Source organism: Megascapheus bottae, chromosome 34 (assembly GCF_031878675.1).
Source record: "Megascapheus bottae isolate mThoBot1 chromosome 34, mThoBot2.hap1, whole genome shotgun sequence".
Taxonomy (NCBI): domain Eukaryota; kingdom Metazoa; phylum Chordata; class Mammalia; order Rodentia; family Geomyidae; genus Megascapheus; species Megascapheus bottae.
This window is the reverse complement of record NC_143542.1, coordinates 2,948,683-2,970,956: the sequence shown is the minus strand read 5'-3', so window position 1 is coordinate 2,970,956 and position 22,274 is coordinate 2,948,683. Positions and strand designations below refer to the sequence as shown.

Genomic DNA, 22,274 nt, shown 5'->3' with positions numbered 1-22,274 from the left:
ATAGTATGGTGGAGAATGGGCAGCTGTGAGTTATTATCAGCCAACTCTCATAAGTGGGAGAGGACAGTCATGGAGTAGAGGGGCCAGGAGGGGATTAATAACACCTCCCTTGGGATTCTTGAGTTAAGGTCCTCCAGGGGGGAAAAAAGACAAAAATGACTTGATCTACCTTTCACACTGTTGATTCCCAGAACTGAGGGGTGAGGATGAGGCGCATGGCATTGGCTTTAGCATGAGAGCAATGACAAAGGAATGATCTTCTGGAGGTCACACAATGTGTAAGAAAAAAGTGAAATCTTGAAGCAAGTCACTTTCCATTAAACTCTAGTCTGGAGATAAGCTTCTGGGACAAGTTTGCAAATCATTTTCAGCCAGATTCCAGTTTGAAAGCAGGGACTTCTTCATATTTTTTGTAAGCTCTTCATTTTTGTTGTCAGCTTGCTAGAATAAGTGGCATTGGATTTTTTGGAAGTTTTTTTGTTGTTGTTGTTTTTGCTTTGAGGTCATAGGAGTAGGGAGGTATATTTTCCTCTTTTAAAAAAAAATAGCTGGGCATGATGGGGTACAACTGTAATTGCAGCTACTCATCAGGTAGATAGAGTTGAATCCAATTCTGAAGCCAGAATTGGCAAAAGCTGGAGACTATGTTTTTGCCGGTCCTGGGCTTGTGCTCAGGGCCTGAGCATTGTCCTTGGGCTTTCTCAAGGCTAGAGCTCTACCACTTGAGCCTCAGCACCACTTCTGGCTTTTTTCTATGTATGTGGTACTGAGGAATCAAACCTGGGTCTTCATGCATGCTAGGCAAGCACTCTACCACTAGGCCAAACTCGGGGCTCCCAGAGACTGTTTTTGAAAAACAAGCAAACAAAAGTGCTTGGGGGTATGATTCAACAGCACAGTATATGCTTAGGCAAGCATAGCCTTGAGTTCAGTACTCCTTTGGGTACTGCCCAACCCAAACCCAAAGAAACCTTTTTCATTATTCTAGTAGCTCATTTAAGGGGCCATCAGAAGGTGCAATTTATTCATAGGTACTGTGTAAAAGAAATTAGAGGCTTAATTTATGAGATTTCTGAGGGAAGCATTTTGAAATACCATGGAGCACAGGTGATTAACAAGAATTTGCCTCTTCAGTTCCTTAGCAACTTGGGCTTAATCATCTGAAAGTCATTTGGAAAAGGCAAGGAAATGAGCCCATCGCTGTTCTTGAAGGTCTCGGTTAGAAAGGCCATGAGGTGAGATTTCATAGCTTATCCTTCTTCGGGAAGAAAGTTGTGTGCATCTTGAAAGTGAATACTGAAGTCTTGCAGAATGGAAATTCCCCTTTCTGTCCTAAAGCTCTTCAACTTTGTGGTACAAATACAAACTATTATTATTATTTTAGTAGGCAGCCTAATACGAGGAGGAGGAAGGTTGGGAAGACTCAAGAGGGCTGCAAAAGGAGGCACGCGTAGACTTTCAGCCGCTGCAAGATCTGGGTGGGGCAAGATGTTGGGGCTTGTAGGAGAGAGTCCACACGTAAAAGTGGAAAGGAAATTTGGGGATTTTTTTGGGGGGGTTGGGGGAGGGTGTGTCTGTCTCCAGGCTGGCCTCATAGTCGAGATCTTCCGGCTCTAGTCTCCCAAGTTATAGGAAATCTGGGGCTTTCAATGCCAGGGTAAGGAGTTTTTCAGGAGGTTGGGGAGGGGGGGGGGGAATCACATTGCTCTGACCTGAGGTTTTGAAAGATCACCCCTGCTACAGCATGAAAGCAGATGGAGTATCAGAGAGATGACGACGACTGTGGGGAAGGGCGAGGGAAGGATGGCGAGGACCACCGCCTTCGGGAGGGTCCGACCGCGAAGATTCGAGCCGACCCAAGCAGTGCCATGTCCTTAATCAAGGCAGGCAGAAGACAACAGGCGGGGAGGGCCTAGTCGAGGAGAAGGGGAAGGGGGCTGCGGGGCGAGGTCAGTGGGGGCCCGGGAAAGGTGGATCTCGGGGGGGGGGGGTGGCAGACCCCTAGAGCCGCGGTGACTTCTCGGTGGCGGGGTGGGCGGCAATCCGTTCCTTCCCGGAGCTGGGTTTACGACGCCACGTCTCCGGCCTCTCAAGACGGGCAGCCTCCGAGGGGAGCCCCGTCGGGGTGGGGACTGCAGCGGCGACTGCGAGCCGCGCTCGCGGAGGGCGGAGCGCACGAAGAAGGGTGTTTGCTGGGATTGCCGTCCGTCCGTCCGTCCGTCTCCCGCCGCTGTCGTCCCGCGGACCCAGGCGCCGCGCGGTGCGGATGCGCTGCCAGGATGGCCGGGCCGAAAGGCCCCGCCCCTCCCCGTCCCCGGCTCGCTCGGCCAATCAGCGGCGGCCCCTCCCCGGGGCGGCGGACCAGCGCTCTGCTGACGCGCGAGACCAGTCTGCTAGGGCCGCCTTTTGGCGACGGCCCCTCCCGCGCTCGCCGGGCCCGTTAACTGCGCGCCGCGCCTCTTGAGCGACGGTCCCTGGGGAGGGAGGGGGGGGGTGGCGGTGGCGGCGGCGGCGGCAGCGGCGGCGGCGGAGCGTGCGGGCGCGGCCTTGGCGCGCCCCCTGGCGGCCCGGCGGCGCGCTGCGGGCGCGGCGCTGACCCGGAGGCGGCGGCGGCGGTGCCCGGATGGAGGCACGTCATTGTCCCCCGCCGGGCGGCTGGGCTGTGTGCGGCGGCGGCGGCGGCGGCGGCGGCGGCGGCCGAAGGGGATGGAGCGAGCGCCGAGCCGGGTCAGGTAAGCTCCCGCCTTCTTTCTGCCTGCCGCCGGCCGGCGTGGGGCCCGCCGAGCGGCCCCGCGGGGTCACGACTGCAGCTGGCCGGGCCACCACCTTTGCCGGCGCGGCCCGCCGGCGGCCGGCGCGGCCCCTCTGCCCGCCGTCCCCGCTGCCACCGCGGGGCCGTCCCGGGACCCTGCCGCTGTCCGGGCAGCCGGGCCGCGGCCGCCGGGCCCGTCCGGGCCTGGCCGCGGAGCAGGGGGCGGCGGCCGCGGCGGGAGGGCGGGCGGGCGCCGGGAGCGCCGGGCTGCGCGGGGAGGCCGGACCCCTCCGGTTGCCATGGACACTGCGCTCCCACTCCCCCCCGCCCCCTCCCCCCCCGCACAGGCCCCAGCCCGCCCCCTCGGCCCTGGGGCCGGCCCGGGGTGTCCGGCCAGCGGCCAGCGCCGCGGAGGCTCGGCGTGGCCGGGGTGGGCGTGTGCCGGGCCGCAGTGGCGGAGCCGGCGGCCTCGGCCCGCCCGCCGCCCCCCTCCCCCCGGCGTGGCCGCCGCCTCCCGCGTCCCCCATTCCCCCCCCCGGGAGCCCCTCGGAGGGCTCGGCACTCGCCCCCCACGTCCCCCCCGCCACCCCTCCCCTCTGGAGCCGGACAAACTTTCCCGCCCCGGGCGTCCCCTCCCCCGCCGGGCCCTCCCCGCACCTGGCGGCCGGGCCGCGGGTGCGCGGTGCCCACGCCGCGGGCCGAGCGGCCAGCCGAGGGGAGGAGCCGCGCGCGGCGCGTCTCCCCCTCGGAGCGCGCGTGCCTCCCTCCAGCTGCTTTGGGACAAGGAGCGGGGGGGGGGTGGGGGGGATCAAACTTACCTGAGAAGGAGAGTGACGGGGAGTGGGGGGGGGCGGGCAGGTTCCGGACGGGACCCCCGCTCCGTGGAGCGGCGCGGGACCCGCACCCCGCGGCGCCCGGGGCCGGCGGTCGGCGGTCACTGTGGTTGAATGGCCGCGGAGGCCCGTCCCGAGCCGAGGGGCGGCGCGCCGGGCACTGGGGCCACGCTGCCCGCGCGTGTGGTCCGCGCGTCCGTGGACCGCGGAGTCTTCCGGAGTTGTGGATCATCCTAAACGCAGGTTTTGTGTTGTTTTCTCTCTCTCCCCTCCCAGAGGGCTGCGCTCGTCTGCTCATCGGTTTCACTTTCTATTATCATGGAACCGGGGCTCCTAATATAAGGTTTAAAGGTCTCCAACAGTTTCGGTGTGTTTAAATAATTAAAAGCAGGGCCGTGGTGTTGTTGTTTTAAAAGCATGTGTGTCTGCGAGAATCTGGGTTGTATTGTTGGCAAAGCAGTAGGATGTGAGTTTTAAAATCATATATATATATATATATTTATGTGTGGGTGTGTGTGGATGTGATTACCCGAGTGTGTGGGGAGCGCCTTGAGGTTGGTTTATATAGTGATCGCTTTTTAAACAATGCATTCCAGCACCTGGTCACCCCAGGGGGACCTAAGTGACAGGACTTGAGGACTTCAGTAGGTTGTTTTATTCAGAGGAAGCCCTTGTGAAGTTGATCTGTCTCATAGCTGCACACGCCTCCAACTTGGATTTATTAATGTTTGTGTGCATTTTTTTTTAAATAAAAAAATACATGGTCTTGTAACTTTGTGTATCATTAGGTGTGAAGAGGAATGTTAAACTTTTTATTGAAGTATTGTTATTTAGAAGGCTGTTGGTACCAGTAATACTGAGAAGCTTTTCTGAGTAAATAGTATATACCCGAATCCTAAATCCTATAAGATTATAGTTTATTTCTAGGGATAGTCTACTTATTTCAAGGAAGTTTATTTCTGTAGCAGATGGAGTTGGTAGTTTTTGATACTGGATGGTTTTAGGGTAAGATTTCATTGGCTGAGTGTGTAAAGAAGAATGGACAGTTTTGGGGGTTTTTGTTGTTGTTTTATTAGTGTTTCCCTTAATTTTTTTTTCTTTTTGTTTTAAGAGTTATTTTTTTTTTCCTCTGCTTTTTAGTAAGCAAGTAAAATGGGATTTTTTTTGTTGTTATTGTTGTTAATCTTTGGAAGAGTTGGTTGTCCCGGGAAAGTGAAAGTTTTTGCTACTACTTACTATTAGGGTAAATTTAAGCTGGATTAACCTCTTCCTTACTCAATTTGGGCTTTCTTCTTCTCTTCCTTTTCCGTTTCTTCTCTCATATCCCACTTTTTTGATCATTGTTTTGTCTCTTAGTTGAGGGAAATGCAAACTTCCTTGGATAGTAGGCTCAAACTTTCTCTGAATGAAGGTCATGCATTTTCGATTGATTAAAATTTCAAGCCATGTTTTTTTTCTTAGTTCATTAAGATATAATTAACATCTTTTCTCTTTCTCAGTAAGTGTTCTAAAATTATATGAATGTATTTTCTCAGAAGGATGAACATCTTGCTGAATTTTTAAGTACTTTTTATTATAAGCAACAAAATTGTCAGGTGGTGGCTCTTACCTGTAATTCTAGCTTCTCAGGAGGCCGAGATTTGAGGATTACATTTGGAAGCCATCACAGGCAGGAAGGTCCATGAGACTATAATCCCCAAATAACCACCAAAAAAGCCATAAGTGGAACTGTGGCTCAAGCGGTATACCGAACACTAGCCTTGAGCGAAAAAAATTCAAGAACAGTGCCCAGGCCCTAAGTTCAGGTTTCAGGACTGGCACATAGCCCACACAAAACAACCCCAAAAGATCAAAAATGGAACTTTCTAAAACCTTATTGGGAACAGCATGGAAACATTTGGTGTTGAAGGGACAAACATGTACATACATGTACATTTTATCCTTTGTGGTTTGTAGTATTGAAGTATTATTGTTGTTTCTATTATTGGTGTGTGTGTGTGTGTGTGTGTGTGTGTGTGTCTTTGTATGTAGGTGTAGCTTGAACTCAGGACCTTGAGCTCTTCTTGGTGCTGTTTTCAGAGCTGGTACTGTACCACTTAAGCCACACTTCCAGTCTAGCCTTTTTGTTTTATGTGCTGGTCCTGGGACTTGAACCTCGAACCTGGGCACTGTCCCTGAGGTTTTTTTTAATTTATAAATTTTATTGTCAAGGTGATATATAGAGGGTTACAGTTTCATGCTTGTAATACTAGCTACTCAGGAGTCTGAGATCTGTGAATCATGGTAGTGAGTAAATTACTTCTTGAGCATTGTTACCTCTTCCCATGTTTTTCTCTCACCCCCCCCCTCTTTTTTTTTCTTAATGCTAGTGCTCACCATTTGAGCCATAGCTCCACTTCAGTTTTTGTGGTAGCTAATTAGAAATAAGAGACTCACAGACTTTCAATCTGGCCTGGCTTTGCTGGGGCTGGTGGCTCAGGCCTGTAATCCTAACTAATTAGGCGGGTGAGATCTGAGGATTGTGGTTCAAAGCCAGCCCAGGCTTGGAAGTCTGTGAGAATCTTATCTCCAGTTAAACTGCCAGAAAACTGGAGGTGGTGCTGTGACTCAAGTAGCTCAAGTAAAGAGCTAGCCTTGGACAGAAAAGCCCAGGAACAGCACCCAGGCCCAGAGTTCAGGTCCCATGACTGACAAAAAAAAACAAAAAACTGGGCCTGGCTTTAAACTGTGGCTCTCAGATCTCAGTCTCCTGGGTAGTTAGAATTACTGGATTCCTGTGCTAGGATCCAGTCCAGTATTTTGATGGTTAATTGGATATGGAATCTTGCAGAGTTTTCTGCCCAGGCAGATGAAGAACCTGGATCCTCCAGGTGTCAGCCAGGATTTCAGACACTATATCTTACAGTGGTGTGTGTGTGTGTGTGTGTGCAAGGGAGAATTTCCTGGGGCTTGAACTCTGTGTCTGGATGCTATCCCTGAGCTTTTTTGTCCAAGGCTAGCTCTCTACTACTTGAGCTATGGATCCACTTAGGCTTTTTGGTGGTTAGTTGGAGATAAAGTCTTAGGGACTCTCCTGCCCTAGGTGACTTTGAATTGAATTGTGATCCTCATATCTTAGCCTCCTGAGTAGCTAGAATTCCTACTTTAAAGCCAACCCCCTAACCCCTCTCCCCCTCCCCCCCCACACCTTGTTGTTCTGGTCTTGGGAATTCTTCTAGCTTTTTGGTGGTTAATTGGAGTGTCATGGACTTTCCTGCCCTGACTGGCTTTGAACCATAATCCTCAGATCTCTGCCTCCTGAGGAGCTAGTGTTACAGGTGTGAGTCTCCCTTCAGAACTTTAAAAGTATTACATGAAATACTGTATGAAGCACTTAGCGCAGTTGGTATTAAGCAAGCACTAGTACCTTCCTGTTTGTTGAACACATGTGTACAAAGTTTTGTGTGTTAAAATCCTAATAAGTAGCATAGCTCCTGGGGAAATGTTGGAGTGCTGCCGCAGAAGTTTGCCCCAGGTGCCTGCGGGTGAAGAGGGCGCTTTTCAGGGTAGATTTCTAACCCAGACTTGAGAGAAGAGTGGTCAAGGAAAGTGTTTTAGAGGAAATGAGTTTTAAACATGTTAACTGGCGCGCTGGAAGTTTGGCCCAGTGGTGAAGTGCTTGCCTAGCACTCACTAAGCCTCAGGTTCGATTCCTCAGTACCACATACATAGAAAAAAGCTGCAAGTAGAGCTGTGACTCAAGTGGTAGAGCTCTAGCCATGAGAAAGCCCAAAGACAGTGCTCAGGCCCTGAGTTCAAGGCCCAGGACTGGCCAAAAAAAAAAAGTTAACTGGCCAGAAATGGAAGGATGGAAAAGAGTCTGAAAAGAACAGTTTGTGCACAGTCCAGAAGAAGCTGGGAGCTCCTCATATAGGGCATGTTGTGCCAAGTCAGGTGCTGGGACCAAGTGCCGTGGATGACAGCTGGGTACAGCTGATAGCTTTTCTTTGGGGTGGTGATAACTGCCTGCACAGTTTTGGGAATATTCATAAGAATACTCTATTGACTAGGTGGTATAATGAGAAGGAAGCCCAGCTCTGGGAACTGACTCGCTTCTAGTTGTCATCTAATTTCCTTTGTGGACTCTGTGGCCCTCCATTTGACCAGCAATGAATGAAATGCCTTGCACATAAAAAATGCTCAGTTAATAGATTAAAGAATAGGATCAGAGAGAAAATTATAGTTTTCTTTTGTAACATACTTGTGTTCAAGTTTGATGTTAGTGGAACTATGAAGCTGGGCACTGGTGGCTCACGCCTGTAATCCTAGCTACTCAGGAGGCTGAGATCTGAGGGCCATGGTTCAAAGCCAGCCTGGGCCCTAAAGTCCATGAGACTCTTTTTTTTTTGGCCAGTCCTGAGGCTTGCATTCAGGGGCTGAGTACTGTCTTCAGGGTTTCTCAAGGCTGGAGTTCTATCACTTGAGCCATAGCACCACTTCTGCCTTTTTCTATGTATGTGGTACCAAGGAATAGAATCCTGGGTCTTTGTGCATGCTAGACAAGCACTCTACCACTAAGTCAAACTCCTGGCCACAAAGCCTCTCCCTCCTCCCCCCCCCCTCTCTCTCTTTTTTTTTTGTCAGTCATGAGGCTTGAACTCTGGGCCTGAGCACTGTCACTGAGCTCTTCAGCTCAAAGCCTTACCCCTTGAGCCACAGTGCCACTTCCAATTAACCACCAGAAAACTGGAAGTGCGTGTGTGTGTGTGTGTGTGTGTGTGTGCGTGCGTGTGTGTGCGCGCGCGTATGAATGTATGTGTGCTCCTGTACTTCCTAGTTCTAAGACATGGAATTGGAGATCAGAATGCCTGACTATAAACTGCAATGCATTTTTAAGGGGCATAGAGTATAGAAGTTCTAAACAAATACTTTACTGAAGACTTTTAAATAAGAAATGGTTGATGTGTAATGTATTAGCATGATTCCAAATGTCTTGAAATAGTTAAAAAGTGTTAAGTAATACTGTTTTTATATTTTTGGGATTTGTTTGAAAGTAAGAATTAGGAAAAAAAAATGTCAAGATCCACTAGGCTTAAGTCAATACTTTTTTCACCTTGTGAAGCAAATGTATGCTTTTCATTTCTTTACAGAGTTGAACAATGACCATAGTTGACAAAGCTGAATCTTCAGGCCCGTCAGCCTATCAGAATCAGCCTGGCAGTTCTGAGGCTGTCTCACCTGGAGACATGGATGCAGGCTCTGCCAGCTGGGGTGCTGTGTCTTCGTTAAATGATGTTCCAAACCACACACTTTCTTTAGGACCAGTACCTGGTGCTGTAGTTTATTCCAGTTCATCTGTACCTGACAAATCAAAGCCATCGCCACAGAAGGATCAAGGTAGTACTTGGAAAAGGAATCGCTGCCAAAGCTGGGTAGCAGAGCTTAATCCTAGCTGCTCAGTAGGCTGAGATCTGAAGATTGCAATTCAGAGCTAGCCTGGGCAGGAAAGTCTGAGAGACTCTATCTGTAATAAACTGTCAAAAAGCTGGAATGGAGGTGTGGCTCAAGTGGTAGAACACTAGCCTGGAGCAAAAAACCTTAGGGCAGTGTCCCTAAGTTCAAGCCCCAGGAGCTGCATACACACAAAAATTCAAATAAAAATTTTAAAAATCACTGTCCGAAACTCCTCTGTCAATGCGTTTAGGGAATAGGTCATTTCAAGGAGGGACTTTTTTTGCAAGAGATATTGCTTCTTGGTAGGTGGGATCTACTTAATGATCTCATTTACCTCTAATTAATATTCTTTCACTTACTACTGGTATGTTTCACAGCAAGACATATTATTCTTAGATACTAGATGAGTAACTTTTTTTTTTTGGTCAGTTGTGGGACTTGAACTCTGGGCCTGGGTGTTGTTCCTGAGCTCTTCAGCTCAAGGCTACCATCCTATCCCTTGAGCCATAGTGCCATTTCCATGGGTAACTTTTTTTTTTTTGAAGGACAAATTTTATCATAGAGAAAATTGGAATAAATATGATGTTTTCAGTTAACCAGTAGTAGCTATATTTCCTGTAGTTAACCTATCTTAATTTTTTTTTTTTTTTTTTTTTTTTTTTGCCAGTCCTGGGCTTGAGCTCAGGGCCTGAGCACTGTCCTTGGACTTTCTCAAGGCTAGAGCTCTACCACTTGAGCCTCAGCACCACTTCTGGCTTTTTTTTTTTTTCTTCTGTGTATGTGGTACCAAGGAATCGAACTCAAGTCTTCGTGCATGCTAGGCAAGCACTCTACCACCTTGCCTTTGGACCAACTCAAGAAAAAATTATAGTAATAAAACTCTGAAAGAAGGCAGATAATACAAATGTTACATTTGCTAAAAGGAGGTTTAATATGGTTTCCATTTGTTAAAATTTATACAGATTAACAAGACCTTGCAACTTGTAAGACTTTTGGGATTTGATGACTTGAAGATTTGAAATGCAAAAGTTTGTTGTTAGGCTTAGACTAATTTGACCTTCAGACTATTTTGAGTTCTTTTAGTTTCATTAAGGCTGCAAGAACGCATGGCTTAGTTTCTTAGAAATTTAGATCACCTATCACTGTTCACTTAGGGGAATGTTACCCATAGAAGGGTTGAGGTCCTTTTGACTTTCTCATCAATGAGACTTACCTACAGGACATTGTTTCTTTACTCTCCCATAGGACTCTCTGGTTTGTCTTTTTTTTTTTCTCTACAGACTCATTGTTCTTTTCCTACTTTTGTCCTCCATTTCCCTTGCGTCCTATAAGTAATTCCTGTAAGTAATCACTGACCTGTCTTTTAAGTATATAAATATAATTAAAAGGAACTCTCATGTGGCTACCAGGCAGCTTTGACATTTATTAATGCATGGTGAAATGTACATGTGTGCACATGCACATGCACACACACTTAGGTTTTGTTTTGTTTTTTTTTGTTTTCCTTGATACTGGGATTTGAACTCAGTCTCTCACTTGGTAGGCCGGTGCTCTTACCACTTGAACCACACTGGAACTGGCCTTCCTCAGTGTTTTCAAAGCAATTCCAGTATTTGATATTTTATCTATTAATGAATCTAGAGAATTCTTTTCTAAAATATTCTTATAGTAAAAGTCCAGTCAAGCCAGGTGCTGGTATTTTATACCTGTAATCTTAGCTATTCAAGAGGCTGAGATCTGAGGATTCAAAGTGAGCTTGGGCAGCCAAGTTCGTAAGACTCTGATCTCCAATTAATCACAGAAAAAGCCCTAAGTGGAACCGTGGCTTATGTGATAGAGCACTACCCTTGAGTGAAGAAGCTCCCCGGGGCCAGGAGTTTGGCCTAGTGGTAGAGTGCTTGCCTAGCATGCACGAAGACCCGGGTTCGATTCCTTGGTACCACATACATAGAAAAGCCCGAAGTGGTGCTGTGGCTCAAGTGGTAGAGTGCTAAGCCTTGAGGAAAGTCGAAGGACAGTGCTCAGGCCCTGAGTTCAGGCCCCAACTCATGGACAGAACCCCAGCTCTGAGTTTAAAGCCCCATGACTAACAACAACAGCAGCAACCCAGTCAACATTTGAATTTGTCTGTTCACTCTGCTTGCCTGCTTTCTGTCTGTCTTTTTTTTTCCCTTTCTCTTTTCCTTCCTTCCTTCCTTCCTTCCTTCCTTCCTTCCCTCCCTCCCTCCCTCCCTCCCTCCCTCCCTCCCTCCCTCTCTCTCTCTCTCTCTCTCTTTCTTTCTTTCTTCTTTTTCTTTCTCTCTCTCTTTCTTTCTTTCTTTCTTTCTTATAGTAGTTGATTGTTGAAAGCAACATCCAACAAAGGTCTACACTTTGCTTCTGCTGAGTGTGTCTCTTAAAAGTAAATTGTAGCCTTCTCCTTTTTCACTGTTGCAATTTATTTATTGAGGAAACCAAAGCATTTAGAGTTTCTCACATTTTGAATTTTATCTTGCAAGACGTCCCTTTCTCCATATATTTGTGGCAAACTGGTAATAAGATTTAAAGTCTTGGTCAGATTCAGCTTGGATGAATAGCTTTGATATTCATTTTGCTTTAGGTACTTGCAAATCTTTGTTTTTAAATCTTTGCTCTTTATTTTTTTAGTCCTAGGTGATGGCATTGCTCCTCCACAGAAAGTTCTTTTCCCATCTGAGAAGATTTGTCTTAAGTGGCAACAAACTCATAGGGTTGGCGCTGGGCTCCAGAATTTGGGTAACACTTGTTTTGCCAATGCAGCCTTGCAGTGTCTAACCTACACGCCACCTCTCGCCAATTACATGTTATCACATGAGCACTCCAAGACATGTAAGTGTTCCAGGCCGTGGTATGTTGTATTGTGATTGATAACCTGCTTTTATTGGTTTTCTCAGAAGAGAAGCTTGAAAGGGAAGTGAAGAATCGAGTCAAGATCACTAAGAAGGCCGGGAGACCCGGGTTCCATTCCTCGGTACCACATATATAGAAAAAAAAAAAGCCGGAAGTGGTGCTGCGGCTCAAGTGGTAGAGCTCTAGCCTTGAGAAATCCCAAGGACAGTGCTCAGGCCCTGAGCTCAAGCCCAGGACTGGCAAAAAAAAAAAAAAAAAATCACTAAGAAATCGGTTTATTTTTTCAGAAACGGAAGAACACTCTTAGGATTTATGTTCCAGATGCATAGGAAGTACTTTGCACTGATTCCTAATGCTTATTTATCAGCATATGGCACTTAAGAGCCCCCTCCCTGCTAGTTGTGAAAGACATTAGTAAATGCTCCATACTGTCCAGTGTAAACAACTCGGGATCAGTAGTGTTGGAAGTCTAGCAGAGTCGTCCTCTCATCACTGTGCCACCTTCCCACAATGGAAATAAACTGTCTTTAACCTCCAGGGTAGAAAGTCTTTTACAACACACTAATATGCCTTTAGGGGATGCCAGCTCCATGCTGAGCAGTGACATTCAGATCCATAACATCTGTTTGTTTGATATCTTGTACTGGTCCCAGGGCTTGAACTCAGGGCCTGGATGGTGTCCCTGAGCAGTTTTGCTCAAGGCATTGTAGTGGTCTACTGCTTAAGCCACAGTTCCACTCTCAGCTTTTTTTTTAAAGGAAAGCTCATTTAAACTTTCAGCTTTTTGCTGGTTAATTGGAGGCAATAGTCTCATAGATTTTCCTGCGCAGGCTGATTTTGAACTGTGGTCCTCAGATCTCAGTTTCCTGAGTAGCTTGGATTACAGACATAAGCCATTGACACCCAGCTACAACATCCAATTTTGACACGCTACATGTATTACAAACACTCATAATAATTTTTTTTTTTTTTTTTGCCAGTCCTGGGCTTGAGCTCAGGGCCTGAGCACTGTCCTTGGACTTTCTCAAGGCTAGAGTTCTACCACTTGAGCCTCAGCACCACTTCCAGCTTTTTTTTTTGTATGTATGTGGTACCAAGGAATCAAACCCCGGTCGTCACGCATGCTAGGCAAGCACTTTAACCACTAGGCCAAACTCCTGGCCCTAATTTTTTTTTTTTTTTTTTTTTTTTTGTGCGTCATGGGGCTTGATCTCAGGCTAGGCACTATCCCTGAGCTCTTCATTCAGCTCAAGGCCACCGCCCTATCTCTGGGCCTTGGTGTTGTCCCTGAGTTCTTCAGCACAAGGCTTGAGCCAAGCCCCATTTCCCATTTTCTAGAGGTTAATTCGAGATAAGAATCTCAGGTTCTTTGTGCCCAGGCTGGCTTTGAACCTTGATTCTCAGATCTCAGCCTCCTGAGTAGCTAGAATTACAGGCATGAGCCAGCATGCCTGGCACAAGTTTTACTCATAATTTTTTTTTTTTTTTTTTTTGCCAGTCCTGGGCTTGAGCTCAGGGCCTGAGCACTGTCCTTGGGCTTTCTCAAGGCTAGAGCTCTACCACTTGAGCCTCGGCACCAGTTCCAGCTTTTTTCTATGTATGTGGTACCAAGGAATCGAACCCAGGTCTTCGTGCATGCTAGGCAAGCACTCTACCACTAGGCCAAACTCCCATCCCCACTCATAATTCTTATAACTTTTATTGTTGTTGGAGTTTTTTTTGCCAATCCTGAGGCTTGAACACATGGCCTCAATCAACACTGCTCCTGAACTTCTTTTTTTGCTCAAAGCTAGCACTCTAGGACTTGAGCCATAGCTCCATTTCTGACTTTTTTGGATACTTAATTGGAGATGAGAGTCACATGAACTGCCTGGACTGGCTTCTAACCATGATCCTAGGATTCTGTCCTCCTGAGTAACTAGGATTGCAGGTGTGAGCCATGGTGCCTAGCTTAGAGTATACATTTTTATATTTCTTATTCTATGTAATTTATTTTAGCATTCTATATGTCACATGTCAGGGTTTCATTTTTATTGCTGAAGGGTATTCCATTGTGTGATTTATATACCACAGATTGTTTTCCATTAGTAGTATCTTATTTTGGCTTGAATTTATACTTTGCTAGTAATAATGCTGAACATCTTTTCATGTGTTATTGTATTTTTTTTGTCAGTCATGAAACCCAACTAAGTCTTAAATTTACAATTCTCCTGTTTAGATTTCCCAAGTGCTAGAATTATGAGTATGTGCCACTATGTATACCTACCACTCTGGTTTTTTAATTAGAAATTTATTAACATTGATTTTTGCATCATATTTCAACTGTCATATTAAAAAAGTATCCAAGAAGGGAATCTCTATACAATCACTGGGATTTAGATTTTGGAACATAATTAAAATTTAGCTGAGGGTTTGTATGTCATAGGTATGTATATTAATGTATGTAATAAAACAGTATGTCTATAGAGTATATAGTCCATCATAAATTTTTATGTCTATATAGTTATGTTTATATCTCCAAGTCCATGTCCATAACATTGGGTACCCAAATATTGAGTCATCACTCTTGTACTGTTTGGATCTAACAGCCACATATTAAGGATACCATGTGCCTTTTGTTCCTTTGGTTTGACTTGTCTCACTCAACCTGATTCTCTCTAGATTCATCCACTTCCCTGCGAATGCCATTATTTTATCTTGTCTGTTGGCTATGTAGAATTCTGTTGTTTATATATATATATATATGTATATATATATATATATATATATATATATATATATATACATACACACCACATTTTTTGTATCCATCTGCAGTAGAGCATCTGGATTGTTTCCATCGCTGGCTATTGTGAATAGTACAGAGATGAACATAACTGAGCAGGTGCCCTTATCATATCCTGGGCTATGATGTTCAGATTAGATGCCCAGGAGTGGTGTGGTGGGATTGTAGAGAGGTCAATTTTCAGTTCTTTAAGTAATCTCCACACTGCTTTCCAGAGTGTCTGAACTAGTTTACATTCCCACCACTACCTCTCTGTCTTTAGAAGAATTCATTTTGCTTTGTGAATGGATTATGTATTCCTTTTATCATTTATATTAATTGTTGTATTAAGGAATCTATTAGCTTGGTGCTGTTGGCTCATCCCTTAATCCTAGCTACTCAGGAGGCTGAAATATGAGGATCCCAGTTCGAAGCCAGCCCAGACAGGGCTACATTATATTCACCAGATAGAAGGTGCATTACTTCCCAAACATTGATACCCTCTCTCATGTTTTGGTCCCCAACATCTGTGAGATTCTTATCTTCAATTAATCACCCGGAGTTCAAGCCCCAGGACCCACCAAAAATAAATAAATAAAAAAAGGCCAGGTGCATAGCCTAGTGTTCACATAGCATGCAGGAAGCCCTGATTCGATTCCTCAGTACCACATAACATAGAAAAAGTCAGAAGTAGCGCTGTGGCTTAAGTGGCAGAGCACTAGCCTTGAGCAAAAAATGTCCAGAGATAGTGCCCAATCCCTGAGTTCAAACCCTAGGACTGGACAAAATAATAATAGGAAGAAGAAGAAAGAAAGCAAGAGGAAGAAGAAAAAGAATAAATCTTATTCAGAAGTCACCTGACATTTTTTCCCCCCAATCTTTTCTTCTAGAAGTTTTTATAATTTTGGCTTTTACATTTGGGCATTTTGGTCAGTGATCTGTTTGTGACTTGAAGAATGAAAATATGGTGCTGGAAATGTAACTTGCCTATAAGCAGGCTGTGTTCTTGCAAATGGACATCCAGTTGTTCCAGTACCATTTGTGAAAGAAAAACCCTTTCTCCACTGAATTGTGCAAAAGCAATGGAGCGTATGCAGGCGGATCTGTTTGGTCTCTTATCTGCAATACTGATCCTTGTTTATCTTACCACCTTAACACAATGTCTTGATTATACATTTAAGTCTTTTTTTTTATTTTATTGTAATTAGTAAAAGGGTTACATGATATTTGCCAGGTAGAAGGTGCATTAATTCACATACATTGATATCCTTTCACATGTCTTGGTACCCATTTCCCTCCCCCCCCCATACATTTAAGTCTTGAAGTTAGGTAAGTCCTCCAACCTTATTTTTCTTTTTTAAAGCTTCAACTTTTTACTTGAAAGTAATTATTAATTTCCATGAGTTGTAAAAGAATTCAGAAAGGGGGCTGGGAGTTTGGCCTAGTGGTTAAAGTGCTTGCGTAGCATGCATGAAGACCCGGGTTTGATACCTTGGTACCACATATATAGAAAAAGCCGGAAGTGGTGCTGAGGCTCAAGTGGTAGAGCTCTAGCCTTGAGGAAGTCCAAGGACAATGCTCAGGCCCTGAGCTCAAGCCCAGGACTGGCCAAAAAAAAAAAAAGGAATTCAGAAAGGGCCGGGAGTTTGGCCTAGTGATAGAGTGCTTGCGTAGCATGCACGAATACCCGGGTTCGATTCCTTGGTACCACATACATAGAAAAAAAAGCTGGAAGTGGTGCTGAGGCTCAAGTGGTAGAGCCTTGAGAAAGTCCAAGGACAGTGCTCAGGCCCTGAGCCCAAACCCAAGACGGGTAAAAAAAAAAAAAAAAAAGAAAGAAAAAAAAAAATCAGAAAGACCTCATGTGCCCTTATTTCCTTTCATCCAAAGAAAACACGCAGCATTATAGTCAGGATAGTGAAGACCATTCTTGTTCCTCTAGTCCCATTACACTGCCTGTCTTGAGCCCTTGTCCTCTGAGACCACCTAGTAACTGCTGACCTAATTCTGTGTCCCTGTAAATTTATCATTTCAGGGATATCTATACTGAATTATACAGTAATGGAGCCTTTTTAAATGAGCTTTTTCACTCCGCATAATTCTCTGGCATTTCCTCCCTAAGTCTCTGGTTGTGTATCCTGGTTGTTGGGTATATTAGCAATTCTTTCATTGCTACATAGTAGTCTTTGGTGTGGCTATACCAGTTCGCTTAATCATTAAATTCTATTAAAATTGTTGTTTTCAGTTTGGGGATATTACAAGTAGAAGTAATATAAGTATTTTGTGGGAATGTAAGTCGTCATTTCTCTGGGATGAATGCATAGGACTGCAGTTGTTGGGATATATAGTAATTAGGAGTTTTGTTTTACATGAACTACATCTCTATCAGCAACATCTGACAGAACTAGAGTTATAGTTCTGCATTTTTACCAGCATTTGCCATTGTCAACTATTTCTGTGCTGATACACATTGCTTGCTGTATATCTGGAGAGATGTCACTTTGTATCTTTTTGCTTACTTTCACTGGTGTCTCTTTGTTTTTGTATTGCCAAGTTTTGAGTGTGCTTTTTATATTATTTACGTATTCTTGAATGGCCTGATATACCTATTTTAATGTTTGGGTTTTTTTTTGGCCAGTCCTGGGTTTCAGCTCAGGGCCTAAGTACTGTCCTTGGACTTTTTCAAGGCTAAAGCTCTACCACTTGAGCCTCAGCACCACTTCTGGCTTTTTTCTATATATATGGTACCAAGGAATTGAACCCTGGTCTTCATGCATGCTAGACAAGCACTCTACCACTAGGCCAAACTCCCAGCCCCTATTCTGTTTGACCTTTGCTGGACATAGGGATTCTGTAGACTTTTCTCCTGTATGGTAACTTCTGTTTTTATCCCCTTAAATTAGTGTTTTGTTTCGTTTTCCCCAGTCCTAATACTTGAATTCAGGGCTCGAGTGCTGTCCCTAAGCTTTTTTGTATAAGGCTATAGTGCCCATCCACCTGAGCACAATTCCACTTCTGCCTTTTTAGTGATTAATTGGAGATAAAAGACTCATGGACTTTCCTGCCCACGCTGGCTTCAAACTACGATCCTTAGATCTCAACCTCCTGAATCTAGTTAGGATTACAGGCATGAGCCACTGAGGTCCTGCCTGCCTACTTACCTTCCCTCCCTCCCTCCCTTCCTCACTGCCTCCCTCCCTTCCTCACTGCCTCCCTCCCTCACTGCCTCCCTCCTTCCTTTTTCCTCTGAGATCAGGACTTGAACATGGTATCTGGTGCTCTAGGACAGGAGCCATACCTCCAACCCCAGCATTGGGTTTGTCTGTCTGTTTTGTTTTTGTTTTTGTTTTTTTGCCAGTCCCAGGGCTTGAACTCAGGACCTGAGTGCTGTCCTTCAGATTTCTCAAGACTAGAGTTTACCACTTGAGCTGCAGCACCATTTCCAGCTTTTTTTTTTTTTTTTTTCCTCTTTCTTTTTCTGTGCATGTGGTATTGAGGAATTGAACCCAGGTCTTTATACATGCTAGGCGAGCACTCTACCACTAGGCCAAACTCCCAGCCATCTGTGTTTCTTTCTTTCTTTGTCTCTTTCTCTCTCTCACTCTTCCTCTCCTTCCCTCCCCCCCTCCTTTCTTTCTTAATTTAAAATATAAAAGTAGGTTTGAGCCAAGGACTTCATGCTTGCTAACAGTGTTTTGCCACATCAGCTACTCTCACAGGCCTGTTGTTTTGTTTATTTAGGTGGCACTGTGATTTGAAGTCAGGGTTTCACTCTGGTGGACAAATGGTCAATGGCCAAGTCATCCCTCCAGCCCTTTTTTGCACTGGTGCTTTATTTTTTGTAGTATTGGGGTTTGAACTCAGAACTTCATACTTGCTAAGCAGACATTTTCCACTTGAGCCACTTTGTCATCCTTTTATTATGTTGATGTTTTTGAGGCAGGCCTTCTCTCCAGATCAGATTGGACCGCTGTCCTCCTATGTAAGCTTCCCGCTGTCACTGGGATGACAGATGTGTCCCACCATCCCCATCCTGCACCTTGGTATGACTGGCATGTATAGACCTGACCACCTATAGCTATTTGTTATGTCAAAGGTGGTTGTGGGTTTTGTTTTGGTAATACTGGGATTTGAAGTCAGAGCCTGGGCACTGTCCCTGAGCTCTTCAGCTCAAGGCTACAGCCCTACCCTTGAGCCAAGCCCCACTTCCTGTTTTCTGGAGTTTATTTGGAGATAAGGTCCTTTTGTGCCCAGGCTGGCTTTGAACCTTGATCCTGAGATCTCAGCCTCCTGAATAGCTAGGATTACAGACGTGAGCCACTGTGCTTGACTACCCTGGCCAGATTCTTTTATTTATTTATTCATATATTTTTTATTGTAATTAATAGAAGGGTTACATGATATTTGCCAGATAGAAGGTGCATTAATTCACATACATTGATACCCTTTCACATGTCTTGGTCCCCATTTCCCTTCCCCCACCCCCACCCTTCATCTTGTTTTCCCCCCTTCCCTAACCAATGTCAAATAACCAAATACAAATATATCCGATATATCAGGTAACAAAGTGAGATACTGTAACAATATGAGATAACCAAGGGACAGCAAAAGAGATGAGAGATAGCATAGTACATTAAGGACAACAATCATTCATTATATGGCTTTTGTTTCTATATCCTGGAGGTCCTTTCATTTAGCGTCATCCTATATGGCCTTATGTATCCTTTCCTGCAGAACAGAGTCCAATGTGTACTTATTGCTTAGGCTTGGTATATGATTAAAATGAGTAAAAGCAGATCTAGCTCAATGCATGCGCTGACTGGGCAGCTTGTTATCTGTCTTTCAGGTCATGCAGAAGGCTTTTGTATGATGTGCACCATGCAAGCCCACATTACTCAGGCGCTCAGTAACCCTGGGGATGTCATAAAACCCATGTTTGTCATCAACGAGATGCGCCGTAAGTATTGATGGAATGGCTTCCATCAGTGTTTCTCAAAGTTTTGTTGTTTGTTTAGCTAGGCCTCACTGTATTTCCTAGGCTGACATCAAACTCCTAGACTTAAGTGATCCTTCTGTCTCTGTCTCTAGGTAGCTCAGGTGGCAGGCGGGTAGGTGAACTGCTGCCGTTTCCCTAGCTCTTACTTAGATAGCTGGCACTAATCATCTGTGTAATGAAACAAAGCTCCTAAGCTAGGCGAAAGGCTGAAGAGGCAGGGGATCTTGAGTTTGAAGTCAGCCCATTGGTGCACAGTTAGTAAAAATCTGTCTCAGAAACCAAATACAAGTGAAAGAACAAGTGGTACGCACTTTAGAGTAAGTGTGAGACCCTAGGCTCAACCCTTACTATCGAGGGAAGATGTATTGCAAAACAATTTTTTTTTATACATGGTTATGACTTCAGTTGATTTTTATTAAAACATACTTAATGCCAGTTTGAAAAAAAATAATAGAACAAATGTGACAAAATAATAAGAGTATTCAACTTAATGTAAGCAAATTGTAAAATATTTAAAATTACTGAGTGTGGTGGCTCACGCCTGTAATCCTAGCTACTCAGGAGGCTGAGATCTGAGGATCGCAGTTCAAAGCCAGCCCAGGCACTGAAAAGTTCATGAAACTCTGGAAGTGGCGCTGTGGCTCAAGGGGTAAGGTAGTAGCCTTGAGCTGAAGAGCTCAGGACAATGCCGAGACCCAGAGTTCAAGCCCCACCACTGGAAAAAACAAACAAACAAAAAACCTCAGTTGTGTCTGGGCATCAGGAGCAGATCTGGCTTACAGTTCTAAGCCAGTCCAGGCAAGAAAGTATAAATTCTTATCTCCAACTAAACACCAAACAAAAAACCTGAAAGTGGAGTTGTAGCTCAATTAGTAGGAGCAGTAGGCCTGAATGAAAGAAGCTCAGGTTTTGAGTTCATGCCCAAGAACTGGCACAAAAAACAAAAACAAAAACACAACAGCAAAAAACCCTATTCAATTTGTTAGTTAATTAATGTTTTCACATTGATCTTTTTTTTCCAGATATTAACCAGTGCTATGATATTGTCCCTCAGGTTCTTTATACTAGTTTTAGTTAGATGATTGAATATTATATTATATGAATGAATATTACTAAACAAATGACAAATTGTCAAAGAAAAATTTCTGAGCTGGAGGTGTGGCACAAGTGGTACAGTGCTTGGCTGGCATGTATGAGTTCCTAAATTCAATCCCCAGTACCACACACACAAAAAAAAAGAAAAGAAAAATGTCTGCTAATAGTTAACAACTTTATGGGTAAGCTACATTTTTTGGCATAATTTTTTAAATTTGAGAAATGACATGAGATTTGTATGTACTTTGATCAATTTTTATACCACTTGATGGTGTATTTGTGTCCTGGTATGGCTTTTCTGCTCAAGGATGGTACTCTACTACTTGAGCCCTGCCTCCAGTACAGCTTTTTTTTTCCTGGTTAATTGAGATGGAATCTCTTGGATTTTTCTTCAAGGGCTGACTTCGACCTACGATCTTCAGATCTCAGCCTCCTGAACAGCTAGGATTACAGGTGTGAGCCACTGGCACCACTCTATATCACTTTTTAATTAACCGAGTTGTAATGGAAATGAATACAAATTTCAAAAAACTTATTAACACTTTTTTTTCCCTGTGCTGGGGATTGAATGCAGGGCCTTTCATGTATACTAATACTGCTCCTGAGCCATTCCTAGCTTGTCATTTTTTTTTTAATTTTATTTTTATTTTTGTCGGTTATGGGGCTTGAACTGGGTCTGGGTGCTGTCCCTGAGCTCTTCAGTTCAAGGCTACCACCCTACTCCTTGAGCCACAGCACACTTCCGGTTTTCTAGTGGCTAATTGGAGGTAAGAGTGAATTTCATTTTATGATCTTTAATGCCCAGGCTATCTTTGAACCCTGATCCTCAGATCTCAGCCTCCTGAGTAGGTAGGGTTACAGGTGTGTGCCACTGCGCCCTGCTGTAGCTTCTCGAGTTGTTTTTGAGATAGTTTTGCTATGTGGCCCAGGATGGCTTGACTCCTGGTCTTCCTGCTTCTACTTCTGTACTACTGGGATTATAGACATGTTCTACCATATCCTGTTAACTCTTTTTTTTTTTTAAAAACAGTACTGGGACTTCAGCTCAGGATTTGCTCTTTTCACTAAAGAATAGTGCTGTATCACTTAAGCTACACCCCTATGGCTGGCTTTTTGTTGATTAATTAGAATTTCTTGGATTTGGCTGGTCAGCTGGATTTGAACTGATTTCACTGGTTTTGCTGGCTTCAAATCAAAATCCTAATGTCTTAGCCTTCCAAATAATTAGTATTACAGTTGTGAGCCATAAAGGCCTCACCAGCTAACTCTTAATTGGGTATCTAAGCTGGGTAATAAATTTTAAGGATGCATAATGACACCATGACAAACTATAAACTATTTGCCTAAAAAGCTGTTACTGATTAAATTAACCTTTTACATTATTGACAAACCAGAATATACCATGCCAAAATATTTTAAAAACATTGTTAGATCCTGGCAAAAGTTTAGCCAGACTGTTTTGATTATTTATTGTGCTGGTCCTGGGGCTTGAACTCAGTCAGGGCCAGGGCTCTGTCCTTGAGCTTTTTTGCT

The 22,274-nt window shown here is 44.7% G+C and overlaps 1 protein-coding gene across 1 annotated transcript in view; it reads left to right on the top strand.

The window, feature by feature from the left end:
• Positions 1–22,274, top strand: part of Usp42 (ubiquitin specific peptidase 42) — a 54,907-nt gene that overhangs the window by 9,991 nt on the left and 22,642 nt on the right. Inside the window, exons 4-6 of the mRNA XM_090324309.1 lie at positions 8,715–8,961; positions 11,665–11,865; positions 19,497–19,607. Coding sequence (XP_090180435.1) covers positions 8,724–8,961; positions 11,665–11,865; positions 19,497–19,607 — 550 coding nt within the window. The 5' untranslated portion in view covers positions 8,715–8,723. The remainder of the gene's footprint in view (positions 1–8,714; positions 8,962–11,664; positions 11,866–19,496; positions 19,608–22,274) is intronic.